Source organism: Citrus clementina, unplaced genomic scaffold (genome assembly GCF_000493195.1).
Source record: "Citrus clementina cultivar Clemenules unplaced genomic scaffold, Citrus_clementina_v1.0 scaffold_2, whole genome shotgun sequence".
NCBI lineage: Eukaryota > Viridiplantae > Streptophyta > Magnoliopsida > Sapindales > Rutaceae > Citrus > Citrus x clementina.
This window is the reverse complement of record NW_006262688.1, coordinates 29,431,794-29,452,186: the sequence shown is the minus strand read 5'-3', so window position 1 is coordinate 29,452,186 and position 20,393 is coordinate 29,431,794. Positions and strand designations below refer to the sequence as shown.

At 35.5% G+C, this 20,393-nt stretch overlaps 3 protein-coding genes across 4 annotated transcripts; all 3 read right to left on the bottom strand.

Annotated features, from left to right (window-relative positions):
* Nucleotides 1-2,337, bottom strand: LOC18050610 (probably inactive leucine-rich repeat receptor-like protein kinase At5g48380). Its single transcript, XM_024190183.1, has 3 exons — nucleotides 2,237-2,337; nucleotides 1,189-2,051; nucleotides 1-1,020 (listed from the first exon to the last, which is right to left on the bottom strand). The coding sequence occupies exons 2-3, from the start codon at nucleotides 2,041-2,043 to the stop codon at nucleotides 19-21; spliced, it is 1,857 nt and encodes a 618-aa protein (XP_024045951.1). The 5' UTR covers nucleotides 2,044-2,051; nucleotides 2,237-2,337; the 3' UTR covers nucleotides 1-18.
* A 1,681-nt stretch (nucleotides 2,338-4,018) lies between these two features.
* On the bottom strand, nucleotides 4,019-6,926 carry LOC112101222 (2-alkenal reductase (NADP(+)-dependent)). Its single transcript, XM_024192127.1, has 5 exons — nucleotides 6,351-6,926; nucleotides 5,749-5,929; nucleotides 4,879-5,045; nucleotides 4,662-4,744; nucleotides 4,019-4,463 (listed from the first exon to the last, which is right to left on the bottom strand). Exons 1-5 carry the CDS (start codon nucleotides 6,582-6,584, stop codon nucleotides 4,085-4,087), a joined length of 1,044 nt encoding a protein of 347 aa, XP_024047895.1. The 5' UTR covers nucleotides 6,585-6,926; the 3' UTR covers nucleotides 4,019-4,084.
* A 429-nt stretch (nucleotides 6,927-7,355) lies between these two features.
* On the bottom strand, nucleotides 7,356-19,336 carry LOC18050609 (type II inositol polyphosphate 5-phosphatase 15). 2 transcript variants are annotated; one of them, XM_024190040.1, is made up of 11 exons: nucleotides 18,432-19,336; nucleotides 16,632-16,884; nucleotides 14,992-15,802; nucleotides 14,516-14,640; nucleotides 13,998-14,082; nucleotides 12,794-12,959; nucleotides 12,651-12,691; nucleotides 12,275-12,542; nucleotides 11,992-12,115; nucleotides 8,958-9,318; nucleotides 7,356-8,289 (listed from the first exon to the last, which is right to left on the bottom strand). In XM_024190040.1, exons 1-11 carry the CDS (start codon nucleotides 19,186-19,188, stop codon nucleotides 7,933-7,935), a joined length of 3,348 nt encoding a protein of 1,115 aa, XP_024045808.1. In that variant the 5' UTR covers nucleotides 19,189-19,336; the 3' UTR covers nucleotides 7,356-7,932. The 2 variants fall into 2 exon arrangements, with proteins under 2 accessions (XP_024045808.1, XP_024045807.1); XM_024190039.1 differs by having other exon boundaries at nucleotides 12,651-12,959.
* Between the last annotated feature and the right edge of the window lie 1,057 nt (nucleotides 19,337-20,393).

Genomic DNA, 20,393 nt, shown 5'->3' with positions numbered 1-20,393 from the left:
CCAACGCCATGCATAAAATTACGTGTAAGCAACAATAAGTTCATCAGGAAAATTGGGATCGCCTGTGTTAGATGGCAGCATGATCTCATCATCAGTTGTGAAATGATACCTCTCCCCAATGGCTCTGAGAAGCTGATACACTTCAAACATGGTGTGTCTCTCCTTTGGAGTTGGCAACACACAGTTACAAGCAACCCTAAGAAATTGGTGGAGTTCACCATCAAAACCATTTCCAAGCAGGGACTTGTCAATTGCAGTTTCCAGAGAAGAGTTAGTGTTCAGAAGAATGATCCACTCCACTAAACTTCCCTTGAAGCTCTCAGGGGCATTAGTTAAATGAGTTGGTCTCTCACCTGTGATCAGTTCCAGGAGAACAACTCCAAAGCTATAAACATCCCCCTTTGGGGTGGCTACCAGCGTCCGTGGATATTCAGGAGCAACATAACCTAAATCTCCAAACTCCCCATTGACAAAAGTACTCAAATGAGTGTCAACTGGGTTCATAAGCCTTGCAAGGCCAAAATCAGACAACTTCGGTTCAAAATCACCATCCAACAGAATGCATTTAGAGCTTATGTTTCTATGTATAATCCGAGGGTTACAGTTGTGATGAAGCCATGCCAGACCTCTAGCTGATCCAATTGCAATTCGGAGCCTCAAAGGCCAGTCCATGTGCATGACCTCGTGTTCTGCTGGATGTAGTTTATCGTAAAGTGTCCCATTTTCCAGGTAACTGTACACCAAAAGTCTTTCCTTCTTTGCCATGCAAAAACCCAAAAGAGGAACCAAGTTGCGGTGTCTAACGCTCCCTAGAGTATTGATTTCAGACAAAAATTCTTTCTCAGAATGCTGAGACTCTTCCAACCTCTTGATCATTGTGAAACAACCACCTGGAAGCATCGCTATGTACGTTGCCCCCGTTCTTCCTGTCCCAATGATGTTGTTTTTGCTAAAGCTATTAGTCGCCGTCATAAGATCGCTCAACCTCATTTTTTCAACTGACTTCTCAAATGCTGAAACCTGAGAACAATAAATTTATCTTCTCTGTCAATAAATGTCAAAACCACAGCAAATTCGGCAATATTCTATGTGTATATCCGCAAATGGTATTTTAATAACTAAATCCAAAAATACGTGACAGAGAGTGATAAAGAGTAAAGTATTGAATTGAATGGGATAATAACTTGCCTTGATGCCCTTTGTTCCTTTTATGCTTTTTGCCCATTTGTTGCCCTCAGGGTCATCTTCCTTCTTCTTAACGTACACACCACGCATGAAGCAATACAGAAAAATACCCACAACAAGAGCAGTAAAAGTTACCCCAGCAGCAGCTGCTGCAGCAATGATACCAGCACGAGACTTCTTTGGACCACCTGGGCAGGGATTCAAAGGCTTTCCACAAAGCCCAGAATTGTTGGCATAGTCCTCGGCTGTGAAATTAACATTTGCAAATGAAGGGACTGGCCCTGTCAACAGATTGCTGGCAACACTAAATGTCTTGATCCGATTAAGTAGACCAAGTTGCGGGGGAATTTTTCCAGTAAATCGATTGTTATTCAGTTTAAGTACATTCAAAAAGGTACAATTTGCTAGACCTGATGGGATTTCACCGGAAAGACTGTTGGATGAGAGATCGAGAGATGTCACGTACTTGAGTCTACTGGAAATATTAGAAGGAATTGACCCAGATAGCTTGTTGCTGGAAAGATCTAAGCCAGTCAGGCTAGTGCACCTTTCGATGCCACGGGGGAACTGACCCTTAAGTCCCATATCTGAGAGGCGGATATTGAGAACTTTGTTCTCATCAGGGTGCCAACAATCAACGCCAGTAAATTGGCAAATGAAGCCTTCAGTATTATTGTTGAAATTCCAAGAAGTGGTCAAGTAGTTGAAGGGGTCTTCAAGAGAATTCTTAACGGATTTCAAGCACTCAATATCATTCAAAGTGGCAAGGCTTAGCCTTACATTACCACAAAACAAAATCACCAGCAGCACAGTCATGGTATGTGCAAAAATTGTAGCATCTTTATTCATCAAAGCCATGCGCGCAGCTTATACAGGAAAGAAATAACAATTAATGGAGAATTTTCACAAACTTGGCGCTGAAGCTAAAATAAACTAATTCAAGATTCAAGAATGGGAGAAAGTAGCTGAAAGCAAATAATTTAGTACTACAACTCACTCAATATCAGAAGTAAGTTTCAATAACCCAGATAGGAAAATGGTAAATACACACCTTAGCATCAGATAAAGATGTTGAAGCATAAAGAATACAAGAATGCTGACTAACAGAAAGGGAAGCAGTTAAAGAACAAGAAGTTGTTTAACAGTACTGAAAATGTGAAGAGCCCTCTGCAGTTAACAATTAATCCATTGTTTTCTTTTATAGCAACAAAGACAAGAACTTCCCGGGAAAAATCAATGGGTTTAGTCAAGAAGACTTTGTTACTTCTTTCTTCCTTTCTCATTTGTTGGTCTCTCTCTGTTACCGTTTTCCATACGACAGGGAAAAGAAGGTCCCAAAGCTAAATGACAGTCGTTTTGGCTGCGTAAAGAGGAAACAAACAAACAAACAAACAAAACAAAATATCTTTTTTCTTAGCTTTTCATCACATTTGAAAAAATATTCATCCTGTTTAGCTTAAAATACGTCATTCAGAACTGAAAAACGCGACAAAATTTGTGATTGTAGCCACGGTTATACGGTGTTGAGACACTTTCATTCATTATTAGAATTTTTTTTATTATTGCTTTATCGATTTCTTGTCAAAAATAAAAGCAAGTTGACTTGAAATTTGAAAATGACATTCGTTCACACTTAGGTTTGGGTTGATCTTTTCAAATCATTCACACTTGCTGTCTGCTTGTTCATGTTACGTTGGGAAAAAGGGCGCCAATACTTTCTAAGTTTGACTGAGTAGTCAATGAGATCATCATTTTTCAAAAATAGTCACATAAATTTTTTTAAGATAAAATAAATTTTTTTGAAAGATATACAGACTCTTTTTATGTTTAAAAATGGTGATACAAACTATTTTTGTTACACATAAATCCCTCTGTGTTCAGGAATGACCGTATACTTAGATGTCATTTGCTTTTTCATATGAAATCAAAATAAATCTAAATTAATTTGAATTTTAAATAGAGTTAAATGTTTAAATTTGAATGATATATTTTTTTATTTTTCTTTTTGTCTAAATCTATGATAATAAGTATTAAGTTGCTTTTTGTTTTAACTTAAAAAAAAACTGAAAATCATTATTTTTATATTTGTGCCTTTATAGATATGAAATATTAAATAAACAATAAGCATCTCAAAGAACACAAATAAAATAGTATTTTATTATAATCTAATTCAGGTTCAAGTCTAAATTAGAACATGTTAATTAATTTTACTGTAGCTCATGATGTATCATATAAAAAAATATTCATAAAAATTTGTAGAGATAAATCATGTTAATTTGAAAAATATTAAAAGGTAAAAATAATAATAATCTAAAAATATTATCACAAGTTATGACAATGAATAATAACACTAAATTGTTAATTAGTAAGTTTTATTTAAATGAGGATGAAAATAAATCAATGAGATGATGATATTTTAGAGAATATTTTTTAATGGGTCGTTCAGACTTTTAAATTAAGCAAAAAGTTTTAAAAATTGGTTTAATAACTTAGTGATTGGAAATTTTCACTAAGTTGAAAAAACAAATTAAAACAGTAACTTAATCAATTGAAATTAAGTCAATTAAGTAATTTAATTTAAAAAATAAATAAATACCTTTTTAAATAGATATCCAAATTTGTCTTAAAAGAGATTTGTGTGACCCTTTCTAAAACACATGAAAAACTTTGAAGCCATTGCACCCAACCAACACGAGTGTGTTGGCATTCTTTTCCCTAGTAGGCTAGTACTTTATATAATTATATGTAATTTCTCCCAAAAAAAAAAAAAAAAAAAACGGCATTTTATTATATTTCGTTTCTCAAATTTATAGTTGCTACTTAAGACATAAAATTCCAAAAAGCAATAATATTATTAATATGAGTGCGTCCACAAAGTCCCATGTACGTTAAATGAGAATCATTCACAGGCTACACGCACAACCTGCTTGCCCACATTCTTGCCCGAAAATAACCCAACAAAAGCAGCTGGAGCATTTTCCAAACCTTCGTTCATGTCTTCGACGTAAACAATCTTCCCTTGCTTGTAATTGCTGATAACATAGTCCAAGAAACGTGGGTACAGATGCAAGTAATCACTTTGTAAGAATCCTTTCATTGTGATTTGCTTTGTTACAAGAGTAAACAAGTTATGAATGCCTTGGGGATCATGGTAGCTGTGTAGAGATACCATTCCGCAAACTGCTATTCGCCCATGATCCCTCATGTTGAGCAATGCTGCGTCAAGCATTTCGCCACCCACATTATCAAAGTAGATGTCAATGCCTTGCGGGAAGCATCTGCTTACAAGGTAAGGAATAAACAGGTAAAAAGTAAAAAGGCCTACAAGAAAAAAAGTGTACGCTTTATGCGTGTTTATTTCCTAATTGCTACTGAAATTCACAAGAAAGTTGCCATTTAATATAATTTCAAGATTAGGAAGCTGAGTTTTACACCGGTTCTTAATTATTTGCGAGTTCATGGAAAAGTTTACTGACCTTTTCAAAGCTGCAACCAAGTCTGTTTCATCATTGTAGTTAAAAGCTTCATCAAATCCAAGCTTATTCTTCAAAAGATCAACCTGATAGACCACATAGACAACATTTTTATGCAGTTAAATTCATATTAATTTACCATCAAGAGTCACTCAATGTACCAAACAAACTGTTGAATACCATCTAAGATAAATGTTATATTCATCCATAAGAAACTTACCTTTTGACTGCTTCCAGCACTTCCAACTACATAGCAACCATGCAACTTAGCGAGTTGGCCAACAAGTTGACCAACAGCTCCTGAAGCTGCAGAGACAAAAACATACTCCCCACTTTTAGGGGAGCAAACCTCATGAAATCCAGCATAAGCAGTAAAACCCGGCATACCTGTCAAAGTTTCCGTTTCAGTAACTGTCTCGAATAGGATTCAATAACTTGGTTAATATTTTATAAAGTGAAACCAAAAACAAAGGACCTAGGCATATGGGTTATCAAGCACAAGTTGAATTTCAGCTCTGAGAAAGACAGCATGCAAATTAAGAGGAAAACCAAACAACTTATGTAAGTAATGAATTTAGAAAGAATGACCACAGAAGGAGACAAAGAAACACAGTATATTGAAGCTGTATTTATATGTCAAGTTTATATTCCTATATATTTTAAATCTATGAAAGAAGAACACCAAGTAATTGACAAAAGAATTAAACAAAAAAAACCACAAGGAACAAGAACAAGTATGTTTGATAGTTTAACTTGTTTATTTATGCATACATGATTGTACTTCCACTAGTTCAACACATTTGCTCATATGGTATTAGTATTCGAGATAAAAGCAAGAGCGGCTCTCACAACAATTTTGTCTCTTGAAACTACACAACCAAGTTCTTGCAAAGTATTTAAGGATTAGTAGTTATATCGTGTTACATCTTGTCTAGGTGAAGCACTCTAATAGTTCAAAAGAAAGTTATTCTATTGGGAAAAACGTTTACGTTAGAGAATCCAAGAAGAATGATAGTAATAACTATAAAGAAGAGAAAAATACCATAAACAAGTGTGAGAAACACCTAGTTATGAACACAAAATGTCATACCAAGAAGTCCGATATGATATGATAGAGGAATATGATCATCTGGCTGAATTTTTCTAAGCGGCTCTGTTTTCTTAATCAAGCTGTATTCTTCCCAACCAGTTAACCCTGCAACTAAATCGCCTGGCTTGAAATTCGGGTTATCTGAATCCACGACTTTCGACACACCAAATCCTTCAACGGGCTTCATCAAGATTGTCACCGCAGAAGACATAAACCACAAATCTTAGACAGTAATACAAGGATAATAGTTTTTCAAATCATCAACAGAGCAAAAGGGCCAAATGCAGAACAATCCAGCCAGCACTTGTAGACACATATTGATGAACGAAAATTAGCATGATTTCAATAATTTTAAATTCACAGAAAACATCTATAAGGACTCTCAAGACACCCTAAATTAATTAGACAAGTTTCTGTGGACAATATATGGCATTGTTGGTGTAATATCATCTTTAAATTAACTGAAAAGGCAGAAGATATTCTAAACTACTATAGCTAGCAGACAGTTTCATAAGCATAAATCAAACCAAAATAACTATACTGGGCATCCAAAAAAAATCAAATCTGAAGTGAATTGACTGGGTGATCGAAAAGATGAATACCTGACCAGGAACAAAAGGGGGAATGTAGCTAGAAGTAAAGGAGCTGCGCATGCGGCCTCTCATGTAAGGGTCACAAGATAGATAAAGATTCTTAACCAAAAATGCACCTGAGTCTGACCCTTTTGGTGCCTTGAGTTGTATTCTGCTAATCTTGATTTCCATATCTGTCTCTTTGGGTGCTCCCTCTATGTACCCTCTGAATATCACTTGCTTGTTCTCCACTTGTTCCATCATAACGAGTACAGCAAGCACCACTCACTTTTTCAGCAAACCAACAAAGTTTCAATTTCAAATTTTCGGCTTACAAATTTGCAAACACTAACAAAATGTTTGCTTCTTATATTGTTTTACTCGGGCCCAAGCTCAAGTGCTCAGCTGGCTACATATATGGTGTTCAGACAAAAGGAAACAAAAAAAATTTTAGAAAAATGCTCTCAACTAACTTTCCCCCGTACTTAGTACCTGACCACGTGGTCATCGTTAAGCCCAGCGAACTAACCTACCCCGCTTGTTTCCCTTTCCTACGTTTTTTTGTTAACTTGTTACATTATCTTTATCGCCCGATGAAATGTTCACCGTACACGTCCGGCCATTCATTTGTCTTATGGGCGATTTCTCTCCGTCAAATGAATATTTTGTTGGATGTAATGTCGTCTTTTGTAATTTTCTCAAAGACAACGTGTAGTTAACTTTTTACTCCGTAGTTAAAAGTTAGACGATCATCATTTGTTGAATATTTTTATGGACGACATGTCTTATTTTATACTTGTTATAGACGACTTGTGGGTTTCTGGTTTCTTAAGAAAGAGCGTACTGCGTAGCGCCTCTTGAATCTCAATTAGACATGCTCCGGAGCCCCGTCATGAGGTCGCAGTTGTTCCTTTCTCCAATTGATTATTTAATACTCGGTAAATGAGAAAGCATTTCGTCGCTACATCACAAAGACCACGCATTTTATATCGTAATTTGAAAAACTCATAAAGATATCAGTGTGCAAAATAGCAATTAAGAGAGAAATTTCAATTCAATTAAAATTAGAGATGAGTTGCTAAACTGCTAAGAATTTATAAAACTTATTGGAATCATCAGTCAACTAATTTAACAAACAATCCACCAATGAAGCAGGCCAAACACCCCCACCCCAAAAAAAAACCATAAATAACAGGCATTCGCTCCTCGACCATATCTCATTTCTTCCACACCAGGCTGTGGGGACTTGACCTCACTAAAAGATGGCCAGTCAAAAAATTGGACTTGCTTGCGAACAGAAACTGGAGAAGAACAGAAGCTTGATGAATTTGCAATTTCTGTACACTTGCACTCCTAAACTCAGTCCCCAAAGGATAATCAAAACTTCCCAACCAAACTGATGACACACTAAAAATTGGCACCAGGTAAACTGAATGAATATTCTATGAACACAAATCAAACTTGTTAATCATAAACGGCCAACCCAGCTGCTTGCTGTTTACAAGCAAGATACTTGTAGAAATGGAATCGATCCCTTAAGTAAAGCACAAATCAACCTCTTGCAGTCATCAACAGTTACACGTTATTTTCTGAGGGTATTATCTTTTTCACTTTAAGGACTACGCAAATTCCGTAATTGGTCCACCACATCAAAGGAACTGCTTAGACGTTGGTAATCAGACCGAGGAAGAACATTTCCTGGGATCTGCGCAGATTCATTGGGTTTATGATCCTCTCTTTTTGTTTTGGCTGAAAAACAGTGTCGCACACGGATGCGATGATTTCTTGTCTCAGTTGAATACCTGCCACGAACCTTAAGCACCAGCACAACTTCCTGGTCTCTTGTGTCTTCACACCACCAGTTTTGCGGGATACCATCAACAAACTCTTCAAGGGTCTGAAAGTCCTCGTGATGAACTGACATTTCTGCTGTGCGATCTGGTTTGATCATGCCAGTAGCGGGTGTGACCTAGTTCAAATAATACAAATAGATGAAACTAAAACTAATCACAAAACTAGATTCAGTACATCTGAAAGGATAGAAACAAAAAATCACTCAACTCTTGCTAAAAAGCGGGAAAAAAAAAATGCTCCAGCTATGTATGAGTTATAACCACCTATGATTCACAGTTTGAAAAATGACAATTGTGCAAAACTTGACAGCAAGTAATATCATTCTCATAATTCTTATCATCATTATTTAAAAAATGAAAGTCGACTTCTTACTGTCAGTCAGAGTGCGAGACAAAGGCAGACACAAGGGCCATTTTTCCATTAAAGAAACATCCTACAACTATCTCAAATCAGACATGTACAAATGATTTTGAACACATGAATCAACATATCTGCTTGTGTATCAAGGTTCCAATATCATGCCTAACAAGCCTTGAGAGTTGAAACAGCAGGCTCACTTTAACCAAGCCCAGTAAGACAAAGGTTCAACCCAATAACTTCTTGAATCCATCATCATTATCATTAATATTTATCTGATCATGTACGAAGGTTCTATGGGTTGGGTAGAGCCCAATTGTGACAGCATTTTGTAATCCGACTATTAACAGTTTGGGAACAGCAATTCTTGATTCAGATGAAAGCCAACTCAAAGTATTTCTATTTGTCCAAAGCAAAATAACTTACCTCGAGCCATCTCGGAAAGCCAAAGGAACCTCTAGGATGACGATCTGATGCTTGTCCATCGTCCTTGACAGTGGACTGGCCTTCACAATTTATTTGATAAAAAGCATCATTTTTCCCACATTTATTTGTGACACGCAAAATGGAAGAGTCCTGGTTTTGAATAATTATGTTGTTTGTACTGACAATAGTTTCTGGAATCCTGCATAAGTCCTCAAGAATGATTTTAATCTTCTCATTTGATCTCATTATATTTCCAAACTCTTGTCTCCTCACTGACTCATCAACTCGAGCAATATCAACACTAAAAATACAACGGACAGGCTTGTGATCACTGTCTGTTACATCCATGCAAGCCTCATACCTAATCAAATGGAGATGTCAAGCTTTACACAAAATCAAAAATTGAAAATGATGGGAGAGACAACACAGTGTGCACATGTTTATATGAGTGTCGGTACAAGGGTAATACTTTTAGACATGACATGTGAAAATGCTGGAAGCCAACACAAATTAGTCAGTTTCAAATAGCTTTCATTGTCTTCACGTTGAAGAGTTGAGCTGTTTGTCATAATAATCAAACAGGTCGAGCACAAGTTGACATGTCTAACCCAAAATTTAACCATAATAGCCTGATTAATTACTTGAATCATACAAACCCATTACATATTCAAGCCATATGTTACTATCTCGTGTATGTGCGCGTGCGCGTGTTTTAAAAAAAAAAAAAGAGAGAGAGCTAATGATAGAATAGTTTAAAAATCAATGATGTTATAGAATATTTTAAATTTACAATATAGTGTGTTTCATCACACTTTCAAGTATTGTCAAATTAATATATGAGGTTATGACTTACTTGAGTCAGTTTCAAATCAATTAATTTGATGTTGTTAACATGAAATTACGTTTTTAAATGGATTACACATGTCATATATAGGCTTATATAGGCTTCTAATCAATTAAGTACACAGTTCATAATCAAGTTGATAGTTATACAAATACTCAGAGCTTGATTGACCTAAAGATGATATACCAATACAAATGCCACCTAGGCATGTGTTCATGATTAGATGGATAGATATAGAATGGGACAAGAGGATTAGATTGGATTTGCTAATTGCTATCAAGGACCACATTCATACATGATGTGTGTGTGTGTGTGTGTGTGTGTGTGTGTGTGTACACACACACATAGATTGGATTTGCTAATTACACAGTTCATGATGTGTGCGTGTATCTACACTTTTCGAATAAGGGACTCCTTCATTGAGTTATAATGCCATTTTGGAAATATTTGTTTTAAAGTCATTTATTTTATGCAAATAGGCCCCACATTAAGAGCTTTTTTATTTTAAAAAATTGAAAGAAAACGGAAGCCATATGACATATTGGCCCCACCTCCAACACTTTTAACAGACCTTTTTTTTTTATTTAAAAAAAGGAAGAGCAAACTTAAAATCAAATGCTTAGAATTTGAGAGCTTTCACACAATCGAGGGAGAATCGCGATTTGAAAACAGTAATCAGACTTTAAATATCACAATTACTAGAAACTACAAAGATTAGAGCCTAGGAAAAACTGAATCACCGTTTGGGATTTTCCGGCCACTAGAGCTTCGTCATGTTTACTTATGGTGATTAAATGTATATATATTGCTTACTGATTATGTTTATTTAATTCAATTAATTCATTATTTTGGTAATGATTTTGATGCATTCCAATTGCTGTGCAAGTCTGTTATCTGTTGCATTATTATGTGCATTAGTAATTCTACAATGAAAGGAAATATGAGTGCATTTAATTCAATTCATTCAAATTGGCATCTAGTTCTTGCAGCTTCTAATATTTGTGATTTTTTAAATTTGATTCTTTTTCTTAGATCGTGATTCTCTCTCAATTGAGCAAAAGCTCTCAAATGCTAAATTTACTCTTTTTTTCCTTAAATAAAAAAGTTAGTTATGGCTTACACTTTCTTTTAATTTTTTAAAATATAAAAAAAATTCTTGACGTACGGCCCATTTGCATAAAATAAATGACTTTAAAATAAAAGATAAGGTGGCATCCAACGGCCACAAAAATTTTCCCGCAATATAATCCAACGTAGGAATCCCATATTACAAAGGGATATATATAGTAATTTTCCAATAAGAGATTCCATACTTTTTACAGTGTATTGTATCATGAAGTGTATAGAAATTTGTGTTTTATTATCTTTTACTTTGTTCTTATCATATTAAAGTAAAGGAACTCTTACTAGACACACACACACACACACACAGAGTCATTATCTAATGAGGGATCCTTTACTTTTTTAAAGTAAGGGATAAACTAAAAAGTAAAAAACAAAAAAACAAAAATTTCAGCATTGGAGTATGTGTTTTTCTTGTCTTTCAATTTGTCTCTTACTATAATAAAGTAAGGGATCTTTTACTCTCTCTTCCTCTCTCTTTCTATATATAATATCTAACGAAAACATATTCATTTTAACAAAGTGAGGATATCACTAAAATACAAATAAAACAGTCTTCACTGTATTAAAATATGTGTTTAAAGTAAGGATGTCCTCACTAGCAAATGACTATACACACACACACACACACATTAAAGGTACCCATATTTGTCCATGCTAGCAAGACCATCCCTTCTATGCATTCCAAAAAGCAGCCTTTTCATGCTTTAGTTACCATCCTAACCTTAGGTTATTTCATTAACCGATATTATTTACTAATGGAGTGCACCAAACAGCTATCAATACCTAATCAAACTTTTCTTAAGGCTACATGAGAGAAAAATTAAAAAATAGGTACAAAAAGTTATTTTAGGCAATATGCATAATTTATAAACATCAGTTGATAACAATATTATTTACTAATGGAATGCATCAAACAGCTATCAATGCCTAATCAAATTATTCTCGAAGCTACATGAGAGAAAATGTGAAAATCGGCGAAGAAAGTTATTTTACGCAGTATGCATAATTTATAAACATCAGTTGATCCTGTAATGGCAAAAAAATGACACTACCACAAAAACTTACCGTAATATCGAAGACGCAACAGGGCACTCTAAACTGCATTCAGATGCTAAATCTGACCGGCTATCACGATATAAAATTCTGTCACACCAGGCAGGAACGCGCTTCTTTTCACCAGAATCATAACCTGTAAATATATAGTTGACGCAGTAGTCCAGAAAGTATCCGGAAATCTAGTAATAGTGATTAACTAGCCAACATAACTCACATAAAAACCAAATAACCCTAGGAACTTCATTAAACAATTAAGAGAATTAATATTAATTAATTTTATGCTAAAGGGTACCTGCTAAACCAGCCAGGTATTTTTCAAACTTGTATGTAGGAGGAAATTTAATATCTGCCTCTCGCATTCCCTGAAAGACATTGCCAGCCTCCATTTCAGCTCGAAGCTGATCTCGTTCTCTAAGCCAATCAAAGCATCGTTGAGAAATAAAATCTCTTGCTTCATCATAGGTTATACCATCAAGTCGATAATTAAAGTCACCGAGAAATATGACCATGTCTGCCTCAGATAATTCGGGTACTCCTTCAACAGTAAGGCTACTCAAAGGCTGTACAATTATAAACTATTTATCAGACCAAGTGAAAGATACTGAATCAAGTAACCAGTAATTATGAGATCGAGGTAGCAAACTATATCCATCAAAGAAAATTCGTACATTTGTACTGCGAAGCATTTGAACAACAGATGAAGCCCCAGCTGCAATATAAAGGACCAATGGCAAGCCAGATCTATAAACAAGCCATAATAAATACATTGAGCATGCAAGCACGCAAGACAATAACAGGAATGGCATCGTACCAGCTGCAGCACTGCAAAGATTTGATGGTCGGCAGAAGGTCATTGTCCGATATACGTGATCGAAGTCAGCATTACGACGATTAACAGCTTCTAAATGAGCAGCAAAATGACAATTGACAAAGCACATTATTCGATCGTACACTCTAACTCTCAAACCAACAGCTCCCTGGGTGGACAACCAGCAGCCATGTCAATAATGAAAACAAAAACAAAAACAAATAAAAATAACAACAGTCAATAGATAATATGTATCACCAGGACAGAACCATTTGCATGCTAGAATATGGGCCCATACATACAAATAGTATTATGTATTCTGTAAGCAGATGTTGATAATTTTTATAACCTCTCATTATTCATAATAATTCAACGGACCAACTTAAATTTTACAGCGCACGGTAACAATTCTCAATCTGAATAACATAGTAACATTCCAAATTGCCACTCTCACCATCCAAAGTTATTTCTCTATCTTTTCAGTCTGGAATGTCTTGAAACACCCACTTTGATAAGTCAAAGCATCAGTTATAGTTATGCATAAGTTTATCCATCTAAGAAGTCCCTATTATTTGAATAGAGCTACACCCACTTTAAAAATTTTGATGTGAGTAATTTGAAAAGTTTACATGTTAAGGTCCATATGCAAGAAACACATGATAAAAGGGAAACAATTATTGCAGATGGAGGGAAAACATGAGATTATTTATCATAATGCTAAATTATCAAATATTTTTAATATTTTAAGATATATATAAAAATGTGTGTGGTTAAAACCAATGTCACCACAATTCAGATGGTTCATAAATGAGATGTGCTATTTTTTCATCTTCAATAAAATTTTCAATTTCACCCAAAAAAGGGGAGGAAAAACAACCAATGGCATGGATCTGTTTCAGAAATTTTGGAATAATTTTTTACCAATTGGTTTATTAACTTTAAATGGTTGAGATAAATATTTAACACACACAACTAATGCATCACGCAAATGCACATGTTGTACATTTGAACCTTTCAAAATGTTTTTATTTAGGGGTCTACAATCTGGGACACAATTCTAGTCCTAGGCATAGTTTACTCGAAAAATTGCACTTCAGCAGTGTTGATACAAACAAGATTTTACATCCATGAAAGCAAACTGCCAAACTGATATGATTTCTAACCATCATACAGCGTAAAACAACTGAAAACGTAACCTTTGGCATACCTTATTACCAATTGCACGTCCGAATCCACATGGAACCGCTGCCACATCAACATCCCCAACATAATCTTTTAGATTCTTTCTAACCCTAAAAGACAAATCTTCACACATTAAATATGACGTGTACAACCAGGATAGAGAACAAAAAAGTTCAGCAGAAATGTAACTTGACCTATAACCAAAAAAAATCATAAACATAATAAGGGAGTATGGACATAACATGGAAATTCAATCAGCCATAGGTTTAAATGTATTTGAGGGAACCATTAAAAGAAAGGGGTAAAAAAATCAAGCTAAGAGTTCCAAATTGATGGATGAATGATAGAAGCATTCCAGATAGCCTCATCTAAAATTAATACCTTGCAATAATTTGAATCACATACATAATAACTTTAGGAAATCATGCAATTTATAACCCACTATCCAGATAGTATTGAAATAGCAATTATAAGTGGTTATATATCCACACTATTGAAAGCTAATTCAAGCTCATCTGAGGTCTGCAAACAATGTAAACTCACCACACTGCTATAAGTAATCCTGCCAGCTGCCTGGATCCAACACGTTCAAATGTTGAACCATCATCCAATATTTTTCCAATCATATCCAGCCACCAATGTCCAACAGCACTCCCCTCAAGTCCAACCTGTAGATACAAAGGAACAAAATTTAAAAATAAAAAAAAGGTGAGGAAAATGTTAAATCATATGAAATAATTCTAAAACAGAAAACACTGACAGAACATTCAAAAAGCAATCATCAATCATATTTTCATTTTAACTCATATAAGAAAGAAGTTCCCAGTACATTGGCATACAAACAAATTTATCAGCAAACGTTAGAACTGTGATTACTTGCACATTAAAGTAATCATTCAGAAGTTGCAAAACAAACCAAATCACAGATTTATAAACTGGCCATGCCTCAAAATGAAGCATGAGTCTATATGGCCTCTTATCATACTTCAGAAGAAAGTTTGGTGAAGTAGATATCTTACAGTTTCTTTCGCAGCAGACATTGCTAGAAAACCAGCACCCATTTCAACTTCTTGCAATCCAACAACAACAATGCCAACATCAGAAGCTGCAGAGCCTAGCCAGGATATAAGAGCATCATGAGAAGCCCTTCCCTGTCCAACATTCCATGTGCCAGCCAATATTTTCAAATTTTCCATTCGTGTATATAGAAACTCCTTCCCAGCCAACTCTTTACACAGTATGCTGTCAAGAGGTCCAGGGGATGTGACATTCCACCCACGTATACCGCCATGATTAGCCAAGGTGAAAATATAACCTGCCCCAACAGCCATTTTTATCACAGGACTACTGTGAGCTACCCATCCGCCAAGCAGATTACCCTCAAGGTTCAAAACCTGGACAATTCCATTCATGTAGCCAACCCATATTCGTGACCCGAGCGTGCATAAGCATTGAACAGCAAAAGGAAGATACTGAAAATCTTGCAAACGATTTCCATTTGGATCCCATTGCACAAGTAATCCATTTGCACCTCCAGTCCAAATCATTCCATCAATTGATGTGGTAAGTGCCTCAGTTCTCCGATTATCATCTCCAAAGCCCCCCTTCGCAGCAACTCGACGAACAGCATCAGCAGCTCCCATTATGGCATTACGTGAACGCTGGAAAAAACCAAAGGAACTCTGTGCTTTGTCTTTCTTTGAACTTGTAACGATCTTTGTCTTAAACTCATCTTCCATTGCAAAATCTGGTAATAATGACATATCAACCCGATTCTCGATCTGACCATCTATATTAAATACTTTCAGTAACTCCCTTGTACGAGCATCCCTGTAGTTTGAAAACTCTTAGCAAAAATCAGCCAAAATTACATTCAATGATTCCCCTGCATATACATTCCTACACATGCACAATCATAGACACACAAATGTCATTATCAAATGCACATGTAAATGCATAAACACCTACACAAATACATCCATGCATGCCCAAACACATACATGCATGCATAAAGATATAGCAGGAAAATGCATAAGACTAATCAATTTGGTCAGTGGCCAAAATGAGGCAAGGATAAACGAAAATATGGTCTATTATCTAAGGGGAAGGGAGTAACAAATGAGGTGTCAGATTAATTCATCTTCTTTTTCTTCTTTTGTTTTTCTATTAAAAAGGAAAAAAACTATTCAAATCCAAAAATCAATGGACAAAAGAAGGCAATATACTGTCCACAGAAAAGATCAGTAATCGCAAATGCCCTACAAGGAGCAGAGACTTGACAAGATAAACACTCTCAAACATAGACAAAAGACCAGGAAATTTGACCACTGTTGCTTCCCAGTTATACAAGACAAAAAGAAGGGGTTTTTAAACTCTAATGAGGTAGAGACCCAAAACTCTTTCCCAGAGGTACAGAAGTAACAAATATCATCCCCCAACCCCTCTATAGTCTTCAAAATATATTTGATTTCTTTCTATTATGGAAGCCTTCTTTTGACCCTTGAAAAAAAAATATGTAAAGAGGAAAACATTTTCCTATGAACCGCAAGGTAAAACTGTCTAATATTTAAAATTCTGAGTGTGTAAAATTCAAAAGTACTCAGTGCCGTTCGAAAGAATAAAAGACACAAATCACAATTCAGAGGGAAGGTAGGCATACCAAAGTGCAAAAGACAAAAATCCAGCACTCCATACTTTTGCTCTTGAATGATCAGATAGTAAGTTCTTAATATCTGAAGTTAATATACCACTGAAGCCATTAACGGAAAGATGGCTCCTAAGGTCAATGTATGACCTCTCCACTATTAAAGCAGCTGTGTGCCTTTCTTCCGGTTTAAGAGAAAGAGCTTTTTCAATAGCTTCCCATGGCCATATCTTGATACCACCACCCTCAGAACCAGACCACAAATCCCCTGAACCAAATAGAAAAGAAACGAGGGAAGTTGAAACATAATAACAAATTATGGCTGATACAATAAATTACGCCAGAACAAAGAAATCCAATGAAAGCACAATAGAAGCAAAAAATTGCTGAACAATGAGAGAAATAGATAAAAGAAAGCTATTCTAAAATGAAACGGCAACAGGATTCCTCCACAAAAAATCTTGATCAAGCAGTTGTGACAATATTTAGAAGTACATCGACAATGACAAAAGAAAAGCACCAGCTTTATCACATACCGTAAATGCATTTCGTCAAGCAAGAAGTTAGGGAAATTTTAATGAATAATAAAACATATAGTTGTATGTTTATTTTAACTAAAGACTAAAACAACACAATGCCAGTTACTGCAAAACAACAAAGATGTCAACATTTGCTTGACAGAGGATAAAGAAACAACAGAAGATTGCACGTGCTTATTAATTCCACTTGGATAATACCAGATACACGCACACGCACACATATTAGATAAGACTAGCCATACAATATTTACAATTTACAAAAATATGTTAACTAGATATATTTTTGTTAACTAGATATATATAAGACTTACCATATTTACAATTTACAAAAGTATGTCAACTAAATAACAAACTATTCACTGTAAAGATGTCAACCCCATACCATTGTCCCTAACTATGTGGAATCCGTGGTATTTACTCCCTCTGAAACAAAATTGAAATTAACATCTAAAATAAACAGTTTTCCACTTTTGACAGAGAATTCTTTTAGTAAATAGCCTGCATCAAATCGAGGCAAGGCTTGTGTTTTTCACAATAGATCATGACACAACTAATTCAGCTTTAAATGAATATTTAATTTCAGGAATTAATAGTACTTTCTACATTCAATAACAGAGCCCAGATTTTATGAATTCCTCTGCTGAACTCTGTACCAATTAATGATATTTGCCTTTCAAATCACGCCATCATTCAAACCACCAACATGGTATGGTCGCATCAGTTTTTAACCCCCAACTACGGCAAAAGGCTGATCTTAAAAACAGTATTACAACGAAATCTGTATAAATTATAAATGCCAAAACTAGCTATCAAGGTTTTGATGTATCTACTAGATAATAATTTAATTAAATTATTCAAAGTCCTACATATTTCCCAATCATGCTACTAATTTTTCAATAAATTTGTTTGTAAATCTCAGAAAGTGATTTTACTTTGAAACATTTATAAGGTCGATAAACTTAAATTTCTATAATCGTTTCCTAATTTCGCATACCAATATCTGAGTTCACCCTCTCTTTCACCTTTTCTTTTTTCTTTTTTAATAATTCCAAAATAACATCATCAGTGCCGACAGAGTGAGATTCAACAAAATGCAAACAATTGTGAATCCATCATATTTGGAGAAACTAGAATGAGACTCATAAATGAGTCTAAACAAAATTACTAATTTATGTAGTAACCATTACTTCAAAGAAATTGAGGAAATGCACCGAAATAATAGAACCAACAGAATCAGTTGCAAGAAGAGAAGAAATAGAAGTGGTTGGTTACTAACCATAAGAAGAAATGCAAAGCGAGAGAACCGGGCCACGATGGGCCTGCCAAGATAAAACCTCTCCAAATCCATCATCAAAATCAAGCAAACGAGCATTCATCTTCCAACACATGATTCTACCATCTCTGTGCCCACTCCACACTACTCCGCTCGCTTCATCGCCTACCATACACATCACAGACGAGACTCCCTTCACCGACTCCTTAAACGGCGCCGTTCCGTCTTCACCCTTACTCTTACTCACACTCACACTGTCACTCTCACTCTCGTCATACAGTTCCTTCAAATTCCAAACTCTCAACCCATTCTCTCCCCCGGCCCACAGCTGCTCCTCCGTACAGACAATCGTTCTCAAGAAACAACCGATTTGCGTCTCCCTCAAAGGATGCGGCCTCACTTCCAGACTGGCCGGCCGGGCCGGATGGAGCGCGGTCCGGACCGGCGGCTTAAACATCGGAATGTCTCCGCCTTTGCCGACGTACTCTGGAAGTGAGGAGGAAGAAGCGAACCGCTTCTTTTCATTGGCTGTTGTTGCTGATGACGATAGCTTCCTCTCTAGGAACTCCATCATGTAGTCGAGGCGTTTGATGGTGGAATTGGACGGGTGAGATTCGGTCTCGTCATCTTCAGAGGAGGAAGGCGACAAAGAGGAGGAGTAGCGATCGAAGATTCTGGTGCCTTGGTGATCGGTGTAAGAGTGGGAGGTGGCTGACGAAACGACGTCGTCGCTGAAATCGATAAGTGGCGGCGGATCCATCAGAGCAAAGAGTTTGAAGGAGGAGGAGGAGGAGGAGTTTACGAGAGTTAACCAAGTAACCAGCCGCTGTTTGCTAAAAGGTTGGACTGTTCTATTCCTTCAGTTTTTAAAAATATTATTTTGAAAAATATAAATAAAATAAGGAATTTTAAAAAATAATTAATTAATTAGTAACTGAATTAAGGTGAGGAAGTGGAGCTCATGTTCATTAATATTATTACTACCACCGTGACTTGAACAGACAAAAGCTATGTTCCTTTCTTCTCTTTGACTTTAAGATGCCTTTACCGTTACGTGTCTTGATCTTATCCGCATCGGACGTGAAGTTAAAATGTTATGGTTGCTACGATTATTTCTAGAAATCATCTCAAATTTTGTTGAAAAGATTTGTCTCTTAACAAAGAGACAACAAATTTCATATCAATTATTGAACTAGTAATTTAATAATTGTTCAGTCTTTTATTGTCCGTAAGTATTTTTCTGTTGTTAATATTTGAATTTAAAAAAAAAAGAAATTGTTATGTTAAATGATGTAACATATATAATTATACAGTAATTATTAAATAAAAATTTAACGATTGTGAAAATATAAAATAATAAAATATGTTATTTTTATAATCTAATGCTGCTGTATAATCATTTAAGTTATACCATAATGTAATATAACAAAAGTCTTCAAAAAAATGTGTATACACATATCAGCACCATGATGATGATGATGATGATAAAAAAAAAGTTCTGAAGGAAGAAGAGAAAAAGTAAAGAAGAATAGGGAGGTCTGTGAGGTTGGGGGGACAAATTGTAGGTTGGAGTTAGGTGGTGGTGACTGGTGAGTTTTGAGTGTATGGTACAACTCTTTATCTTTGAATTTCTTTCAATTTATTAATTGGTGCCAAGTGTATGTCTAAAATGTCAGCTATATGAGTTAGTGTGGGTGTCCGGGTTGTGAGAAAATGAGAGAAATTAGAGAAAATAATGAATTGTAAATTGAGAAAACTTGTGGTTAGTAAATCCTACTCATTTAAGTACATCCAATGGCTGAATATAATTATAGCACGATATTATAATTGCACCGTAGCCGGATCCTTGTAAATTTGCATACTTTGGTGAAAGTTGCTCGTTCAAATCCTCATTTTGCATGCTCCAGTCGCTATTGCAGATCTTGAAGAGTAATGCTTTCCACACCCCGTTTTTTCATTTTCCCT

What these genes read in the sequence shown, in the direction of transcription:
- LOC18050610 (XM_024190183.1), bottom strand. Translation starts at nt 2,043, where the DNA reads ATGGCTTTGATGAATAAAGATGCTACAATTTTTGCACATACCATGACT. An exon ending in AAGGAACAAAGGGCATCAAG is followed by an intron (nt 1,021 to 1,188) that starts GCAAGTTATTAT and finishes TATTGTTCTCAG; the next exon opens with GTTTCAGCATTTGAGAAGTC.
- LOC112101222 (XM_024192127.1), bottom strand. Translation starts at nt 6,584, where the DNA reads ATGATGGAACAAGTGGAGAACAAGCAAGTGATATTCAGAGGGTACATA. An exon ending in ATATCATATCGGACTTCTTG is followed by an intron (nt 5,046 to 5,748) that starts GTATGACATTTT and finishes AAACTTTGACAG; the next exon opens with GTATGCCGGGTTTTACTGCT. An exon ending in TTGGTTGCAGCTTTGAAAAG is followed by an intron (nt 4,464 to 4,661) that starts GTCAGTAAACTT and finishes CCTTGTAAGCAG; the next exon opens with ATGCTTCCCGCAAGGCATTG.
- LOC18050609 (XM_024190039.1), bottom strand. Translation starts at nt 19,188, where the DNA reads ATGGATCCGCCGCCACTTATCGATTTCAGCGACGACGTCGTTTCGTCA. An exon ending in GCTTTGCATTTCTTCTTATG is followed by an intron (nt 16,885 to 18,431) that starts GTTAGTAACCAA and finishes TATTTGGTTCAG; the next exon opens with GGGATTTGTGGTCTGGTTCT. An exon ending in AAATGCTTCGCAGTACAAAT is followed by an intron (nt 12,543 to 12,650) that starts GTACGAATTTTC and finishes ATAATTGTACAG; the next exon opens with CCTTTGAGTAGCCTTACTGT.